This window comes from Ylistrum balloti, unplaced genomic scaffold, assembly GCF_031769215.1.
Source record: "Ylistrum balloti isolate Yb309-2 unplaced genomic scaffold, AGI_CSIRO_Ybal_v1 Utg370782, whole genome shotgun sequence".
Lineage (NCBI taxonomy): Eukaryota > Metazoa > Mollusca > Bivalvia > Pectinida > Pectinidae > Ylistrum > Ylistrum balloti.
This window is the reverse complement of record NW_026782457.1, coordinates 107,631-116,926: the sequence shown is the minus strand read 5'-3', so window position 1 is coordinate 116,926 and position 9,296 is coordinate 107,631. Positions and strand designations below refer to the sequence as shown.

The 9,296-nt window shown below is 36.4% G+C and overlaps 1 protein-coding gene across 1 annotated transcript; it reads left to right on the top strand.

Moving 5' to 3' along the window:
* The first annotated feature begins 2,331 nt into the window (after positions 1-2,331).
* LOC132558363 (peptidyl-prolyl cis-trans isomerase-like) lies at positions 2,332-3,224 on the top strand. Its single transcript, XM_060222909.1, has one exon. It carries the CDS (start codon positions 2,382-2,384, stop codon positions 2,874-2,876), a length of 495 nt encoding a protein of 164 aa, XP_060078892.1. The 5' UTR covers positions 2,332-2,381; the 3' UTR covers positions 2,877-3,224.
* Positions 3,225-9,296: the final 6,072 nt, after the last annotated feature.

Genomic DNA, 9,296 nt, shown 5'->3' with positions numbered 1-9,296 from the left:
GCAGCACGACACTGCAAATTTCGGCTGAAAAAATACATTGAAAACGACAATAGAAAAAAATGACTGCAAGATCAATTTTACAAAATTTATATTGTATGATGTAGGTATTGTGCCCTCATATGTCTTGATATTGTGATATATGGGTCAAAAGAGTGAAATTACATATTTATATGAGTACTCACGAACTTTTTCAATTCTAATCGACAAATTATCTTTGGTTAGTATTGCCAACAGTTGTAGCAGTACGTGACACGTGTACACAAATCATTCAAAATGTGTCGTTTTATTCCAATGTAAAATCTGTCGTAAAATATATCAAGTTAGAATTCTTGATAACATCTTTGGTGATGTGAAATGTAGTTCGCCATGTTACGAGAAAATGAATTTCGACCTCGATAATGTCATTTTGTTCACAGACGTTGATAGATATAAGGCTCTATCACGACGATTTTTTCTAAATTTTGAAACACTAGATTTTAGTTTAAAAACACAAACACACCAGCCTTCTTCATGTATTCGACATTGTTTCTGTCAGTTGGCACCAGGTCATATTTATCACACGACTGCTGTCCAGTCTCATGTATTTTCCACTCAAGGGATCACACAATGTCGTGAAACCCAAGACTTTGGGGAGGGTTTTACCACATGTTGAGACCTCGAGGGTGAAATATCTCATCCCTCACCTGTACATATTAAAGAGTATTTTTTCTCTCGTTTCCCATCGTAATATATTGAAAAAATATCATCTTTAGACCACGTCGACATTGTTCGATTTAAACATATTTTATGGAACAATTTCAATGGGATTGGGCACAAGTTTTCCAACTTTTATCAAGCCCTTTCCCCATAAAGTTTGACAAAATACATAATGACAAGACAAAACGACAGAGAGAGAGAGAGAGAGAGAGAGAGAGAGAGAGAGAGAGAGAGAGAGAGGGGGGGTAGGAGAGAGACACAGAGAGATTAGTCATATACAATTTATGTTTTAAGTGTAAATCTGTCTCTCCTAAACCGGACATTAGTATTAGTTACACAGTTCGTCATTGAACGACATTGTTCTACCAAGGACGCCATGTTACACAAAAATCATATATCTTCATTAGACAATTCATTCACAAGTTGCCATAGAAAAAGAATGTTTCTTTCCTCGATTAAAACAAACTATGAGCAGTCACTGCAAATAACCATTTGCAAACATCTGTATATATTATATTTACGCGCACATGCTAGTATTGTATGGGTATGGGTGTAATACATGAACAGCCCACCCCGTACAGACCAGTATTACATAGGCAGAAAGGAAAATTTCCTCAAGTGATATAACTTATTGTGACGTAGACTCAGACAATTAAATGACGTCACGCCATAGATATATTATATAATTATATTTACAGCTACTTACGTAATTAACTCTACAACCAGTGTAATGCTGATAATTGTTGTTTAAAGATTTTCTTTTTGTTTTGTTAAAGTTGTCGGGGATAACCCAACATATGTGAATAGTTGTAACCATACAAAGTTTGACAGAGAATACACAATATTTGGAAATTGTTGTAACCATTCAAAGTTTGACTAAATGGAATTGATGTTATGATTATACATTTAGTGCCATGTAGTGTAATTCTTCTTCTGAGCTAAGCTGGAGCATCCTGTGGTGCTGTATAATTAATATTGAATTCGTCTATAATGATATGATTAGTGTCTTCTTGCACCCACACGCAGATTTTGAAATATTGCACATATTGACCGGAAGAAGTGTAACCTATTATCTACTTGACAAGCAGAAACAATTATAAGTTTACATACTGATTTTTGATGTATACTCTTTGTACACGCCTCCATTTACACGTAAATGTTGTGTAACTAGCATAACCTAATATGTGACCGTTTTAAATGTATGGTCTATTTTTGATGTATATGTGTTCCAAATCCCCTTGTACTTATTATTTTCGAGAGAATAAGGCGAAGATAAAAAAGATGGCGAAGCAACTTATATCTTAATAATACTCCAGTTTTGTTAATCGTCCCCGATCACCTAAACAATATTAAGAAGTTCCACTGCTAAAGTACATTAAACTGCATTTCCGCTTATTTTTCTGTCTATATTTCGCTCAATTCCTCGTTGCTTGATAAAGTTGTTACCACAGACTTCTATTCTATGTCCGTGGTGTTATATAATTGGAAATATCTTAAGGCATGTTTCAAGCGAAATTCATATTTGTTCCTTTCGATGCAAAGTGTATCGCTTAAAAACAGGCCTAAGTAGCGATAAAAGAAGTCACGTACATGATTACATCTTCTCGGTGATGTTCCGGTTTACATTACAAGTATACAGACGCCATTATCACAGACGGAACTTTACCGGTAACAGTTAAATCACCATGTCAAAGCAGAATGTATTTTTCGACATAGATATTGGTGGTTCAGCTGCTGGGAGAATTGTCATGGAGTTAAGAGGAGATGTTGTTCCCAAAACAACTGAAAACTTTCGAGCGCTTTGTACTGGCGAGAAAGGCTTTGGATTCAAGGGCTCGTCGTTTCATCGTGTTATCCCCGACTTCATGTGCCAAGGCGGAGATTTCACTCGTGGGAATGGGACCGGAGGAAAAAGTATCTACGGAGAAAAGTTTGCCGACGAAAACTTCCAGCTGAAACATACTGGCCCTGGAATTTTGTCGATGGCTAATGCCGGTCCGAACACCAACGGATCTCAGTTCTTTTTGTGCACTGCGAAAACGTCTTGGCTGGATGGAAAGCACGTGGTGTTTGGATCTGTTACAGAGGGGATGGATGTTGTGAAGAAAGTAGAAGCGGTCGGATCACAAAGTGGAGCAACATCAAAAAAAGTTATTATTAGTAATTGTGGTCAGTTATAGGAACTCTGACATTAGCAATGTGCACGGAAAACGATGAAATCGACTTTCTTCAATGACCGGCAAATATTTCTCAGGCTTTTGTTGGAACTGTTATTAACCAGCGAGTGACTTCTCTTGACTGAAAGTGCTTACTCTGTGGACTTATTTTGTTTATTTCGCGACTTTCATAATTGATCGTTGTCCATGTTTTTTCCGTTTTTTTCTCACCTAGGAACGTAACGTGTGGTGCAAGAAAACGTTAAAGCACAGGTGTCTGTAGTTAAAGTAACATGATCTATATCTCGCTGTAGCCACATAAAAAGTGTTTCTTTTTCATGTAGAAAATAAAAAAAAAGATTTGAAAACCATTGACATTTTCAAGCTTACTTTTTCCCCAAAACCATGCGTCAAGTAGAAACATGATTACTAAAATGAATTTTTGAAGTCTGCTGATTACAATTCAAATATGCCTGCTGTGAATATTTTTTTCAAACCCAAGGGATGCGTATGTTCTGCCAAATGAAGTTTGGGTAGTTGACGCTTTTACACCGATTCTTATTCTTTCTTCTGCTTTCTGCCATAAAGGTTTCTTCTGGAAAGCTTCCAATTTGGACTTTCACTAAACTTTGAGGGTTACTGATAATATTGATGGCCTCTAGATGTGCAAACAACTTCAGTTCTGTTTAACACATTAAAAATGAGAATTGGCGGAAAGGATAATTGTGGTAAATTTGTAATGGGTGGGATGTAATTGTAAATAGGAAGATTTCTATATTTTCAGGGTTTTCCATAAGAGCCGGGAGCCGGCCAATTTGACCGGTTACTTTGATCATTTGGCCGTCTACACCAATCCAATTCCGTAATAATGTTCCGTACACGACTACACGTACACGGCAGGCCTGCCTCCTACTTTCACTACACAGCCTACTACTAACAAAATTATGGAAAACCCTGATTTTTATGTTTAGTTTGGTTCATGAGTGCAATCTTTTCCTTTACATAATTGATAAATGTATCTGAACCTGGAATTGTCTTCAACCAATTCAGTTTTTCTGATATTTGATAAAATGGGTCCCACCAGCTGGAAAATTTTAGCAAATTGATAGATTTTGTCATAATAAAACATAACTGCACAACTGTGATTTGGCAGTTTTATTACATACATTGGAAGGGAATATTGAAATTTATCTTTGTTGTGATAAAATACAATCGTATTCCAGCTTGCATGTACATGTATAACTTGTGTACATGTAACAGGATTCCAATTTCATTGCATGTACACAAGTCCCCTAAACTTGGATTCCTGGTGCAGTAAAGACATTTTACATTTTGCATTGGTGCCTCCTATCAATTCTGTGAATCTGGATTGTACATCCAAGGTGTGAGAACCATAGTAAATTTTACAACTCGTTAAACATTACAGATGTTGTGTCTAATGAGATATATTTAAAAATACTTTTCGAAATTGAATGGCTAAGGGGTTATAATTGTCAGAATGACTGATGAGTAATCTGTTTCTGTAATTTTTGTAGAAAGTTTTAGGAAAGTCCTGTCGAGCAATTCCAAACTTTGAGCAAGTCTTACAGGGAAAGCAGTCCATGACTCTTAACATCTGAGCCCCAAAAATCACTGCTACTTCTTTCGTGGTCATTTGTCTTTGTACTGGAATCCCTGAATATTCAGGAAAATGTAGATGAAATTACAAGCGTTTAACAATTCACTATTTCAAACTTGCTGTCAAAATCTATCAAAACCCTATTAAGTAGTCAATAGTTTTTGAATCCAATCTAATCATCAGCAAATTTTCCAGCAAAACTAATACCTGTATTGTCAGTTTTAATATACCTGGTAGTTTTAAAAAAGTGAATGTGCCTTTGAAAAATATAATTATGTCCAACTTGTCTTTGACAACGCTACTCTGCACATGCATCCTTTTTGGTCCCATCAGGACAGAAATTCGTCGATGAATAAATTGAATATTTGACTGAAAGCCGACAATCATTCATTGATTAAATTGATGCACAAAAATGTCATTCTGATTGCCTAGAGTTACTGCCCTTTGTTTCATCTGTCGGATGGTATAGCGATTAGCTGACAGCTTATAGGGGCGGAGAATGAAAACTGTTAAATCATGAAAATTGGACATTCATGGAAAAGGTTTAGGGCCATATTTGATTTTTCAGGATTGGGACAAACTGTATCAACAACTCGAGTCGTAAATCTGAAAAATTATGGCTGCTCAATAGCTGGAAACAATATTTTTGGATTACAAATAGAGGATTATAACTCCCTCAGCTGTGGAACTTTGTTGTACAGGTATACCGGAGTCTTAAAGATTCAATAGGATTTAAGCAAGTGTTAAAATCCTGTTTTACTTCCTGATTGCTAGGAATGTAGTGCAAAATGAAATTTCGGGTCGGTAAATATTTCTTCTAGATCTAGACTAAACCACGTGTATAACAGATATATATGAAATTTTCACTCAGAATTGTTTTACAATATCTGTTTTAGTGGAGGAAGTGTATTTTAGCAACATTTTCTTGTTTGTATTTTTGAACAAATTATGTGATGAGACTTGTGTGAAGTGATATTTTTCAAGTTTGGGTCTATCCCTATAATATCATAGGGTAGTGACAGTACAATGAAAATATCTTTCTTAAATGCAGGTTATGTGGAACTTTCCAGCCAACTGTAGGTACATGTATTGAATAAGTCTACACTATAACATAAGAACTGGATCATTCGCAAAGAATTATGATATTTTTTTCTTTGGTAGAACATAAAGACCAATTAATTTGTCAGAGGCCATATCTATTTCATAAGCTTTCTGTTCTGTTGACCAGGGTATGCATGTTCATTAGTGTGTTTGCACTGGAACTTAAATTTTCTGTTGGAGGATAAAAATTCTGTACTCTTAGTACATTGCACTGATGTAAAAGGTTTTTCTTTTCAAAATGAACACAGTGAGATTTTCTCATTCCCTGCTGAAGATATTTAAAGTGACATTTGTAAATAATAAACAAACTGGAGCAGGAGGGGCAATAGAGCAAATTATTTAAAATCCTATTCCTCCAGTAGGAATGATTGAATTTTCCAAATTTGGTCTGAAGCATTATTGGGTGAAGTTTTGTATAAATAGTGGGTCTCGGCCTTCTGAGAAGGGAGTGGCAGGGCCCAATAGGGGAAATAGAGTAAATTATTGTGTCGCCTGCAGAGCTGGCGGACACTTGAGGATCACTTTGTCCATCGTCGTGCGTCGGCGTCGTCCATACTAAAGTTTTCTGGTTTTTTATGCCCCCGCCATTTATGGCCGGGGGCATATAGCGTTGCCCATGTCCGTCCGTCCCGTCCTGTCGCGTCCCGTCCCGTCGCGTCACGTCCCAAATCAGTATATACCACCTAACAACTTCATTCGGAAGGCAATTTTCATGAAACTTCATACAAATATCAAGTATGGAAAGACCTCATGCAGTGTTGAATTTCTCGGCATTCTAAAAAAAGATGGCCACCAGGGGGAGATAACTCAAAAAAGAGGAACATCATCTTATTTCTACATAATTTGGTACTTGTGGGTTTTAAGGCATAAGGAACTAATATACTCCCTCATTTTTTCCAGAGAACAAAATTCCAAATTCATGTATGTTAAATCAACTTGTCAATTTAAGTATGAAACTTAAGTTGTACATAGTTGCATACAAATTAACAAAATCATCTCTTTCGGACCTTTCACTATTATTTCACATGGGGGGTGGGGGGGGGGGGGGCGGCATTCATGTCTTACAGACATTTTCTAGTTTTTCGGTAATGATTTGAGTTATCAAAATGAAAGTTGGCATATGGCTTTTTGTTGCAAGGGTACAGATAAAGTTTGATTCTCGGCTGTCTGTGACCCTTTTTGGCAGAGTTATGCCCCTTTCAACTTAGAAATTTCCTGGGAAAATTGTTTTCTGGACATTTTTGGCTTATGCTTTGAGTTATAGAAATGAAATTTGGCATATGGCTTGTTGTTGCAAGGGTACAGATTAAGTTCGATTCCCGGCTTTCTGTTACCCTTTTTGGCAGAGTTATGCCTCTTTCAACCTAGAAAATTTCCTGGGAATATTGTTTTCCAGATATTTCCCAATTATGCTTGGAGTTAACATAATGAAATGTTGTATATGGCTTCTTGGTGGAAGATTACAGATCAAGTTCAATTCTCAGCTCTCTGAGACTCTTCCTGACCCATTGGAACTCCAATTCTTTGGGAATATTGTTTCCTGGAATTTTCTTGGTAATGCTTCGAGTTATGAAAATGCAATTTTGTATATGAGTTCTTGGTCAAAAGTTACGCACCAAGTTTGCTTCTTGGCAGTCTGTAACCCTTTTTGGCAGTGATATTTCCCTTTGAACTTGGAAAATTTCTCAGGAATATTGCTTTGCGCAGTTTTCCCTTTATGCTTTAAGTTATAGAAATGAAATTTGGTATTACAACTTTATGGTTGATCGTTGCACATCCAGTTCAATTTCTGGGTGACCGTGACACGTTATGCAGGTGACACATACAGTTCCGAGGAACTCTTGTTTATAATTATACTCCTCCTTTAAAAATGAATGGATATTTCCTGAATTTTGTCTGAAGTATTCTTTGGTGAAGCAGAATAATTTTTTTGTGAAATGGTATCAATCTTGTGTAAACAATACATGGAGGTCTAGGGTCCTAAGGCAGGAGGGGCAGGGCCAAAAGGGGGAAATTTCGCAAATTCTTTAAAAACATGTATGAATGACAGGATTCTGTGGCTATTTGGTCTAAAACATCCTAGGGTGAAGGGAAACAATTTTGTGTAAATGGTGGGTCTTGGCCTGGCCTCCTGGGGCCAGAGGGTCGGGGTTAATAGGTAAAACAGAGGAAATTCTTTAAAACTACCGGTAGGAATGGCAGGATTGTGTCATAATTTGGTCTGAAGCATCCTAGGGTGAAGTGGAACAGATTTTGCTTGAACAGTGGGTTTAGGCCCCTTGGGACATGATGAACATTGCCTTATTATTTCTACTATATGTACATATATTTTCATTGTATGGTAATCCAATCTATTTTGTGGTTTTATCCTTTGATTAAATATGATTTCATATCATTATACATTGACAGCTTCCAACGAAGATTTATATGTAACGGGTATGAAAAGTAGGCAGATGGAAACTAGAAAGTTCTATGAGGCTGTAAGTCTTACCACAAAACACAACTTTCCTGGTAACACATTCAAATTATTCAAAAATCTTATGAAACATAAATTAACTTTATCAAAAGTTTCATATATCCACGATAAAACCAACAAAAATCTTCATGTTTTCCGCAACTTTTGTCCTATTACTGGTTTCTTTTTCAAGAAAATCCATCACAGTAGTTTTATGTAAAATAAATACGTTTACCTTGCATGGACTTTACCTTTAATACACACAAATCTTCGATAAGTAAACTTTGTGAAACTGAAAGCAGCGTGTGAGGATTTTCAAAATCTAGAGGCTGGGCATAAGCATTTTATCTGGAATGACCTCATTCGAGGAAACAAGGTTTGTGATGATCGATATGTTAAAAACAATAAATCTGATCTGCCATATTGAATGACACATTTTCGAATTTAAGGGAATAATGAAAAAAAAAAAAAAAAAAAAACCAGTTTAAGAAACAATACTAATTAATGTACTGAGTAAGTAATTTTGCAATCCGTTTGCTTTAGGTTGGCATAGTTACCTCCCTTAATACGCAATATTAGTTTCACTTTCATTTTCAGTGAAGTTGCAAAAAATCTTTATCGTGCGTACGTGGAACCCCATACAAGATAAAAGGATTGTATATAACTCACCGTAATCATAGTTGATACCACATAACATTTCATCATGGGCATGTATCTGAAACCAAGTGAAATACGTTACACGCAGGAAACTATAAGTAATGTATTTCGTCAAAATACTAGGCATAAAAATTCAGAAATTGGAATAACACTCGACGAAGTTTTAATGGAAACTGCTACAATCGAAAAGATTCCGAAGATAACAGTTTGTAAAAAGGATGGACAGTGGTATAGTTTTGACAATCGCAGACTATGGATTTTCAAACAGCTAGAAAGGTACGGAAAATGTACGCAAGTTCCAGTTAAAGTATCTAAAAGATTTCATCATAAGAAATTCACAACAAAAAACGAAGGCACGTCTGTGAAGTTAAGAAGAGGTGATGCAGGAGGTAGCTACTGGAGGATTGAAGAGGAGCTACTGAATTCACGTCTCAGGTTGGCTTTATCGAGGTATCTCGTGTGTTACAGTTCTAACAAATCCAACACGCCCATATTTGCATATTACAAGAATTATTTTCGTCACATTTTCTCTATGTCGGTGCTTATTTTTTACGCGGTTAAGGCCGCTGGCAAAAGTTTCCCCCGGGTATTCTGGTTTCCTGGTACAGCGAGG

Excerpts from the sequence above, each read along its gene's own strand:
- LOC132558363 (XM_060222909.1), top strand. The coding sequence starts at position 2,382 with ATGTCAAAGCAGAATGTATTTTTCGACATAGATATTGGTGGTTCAGCT.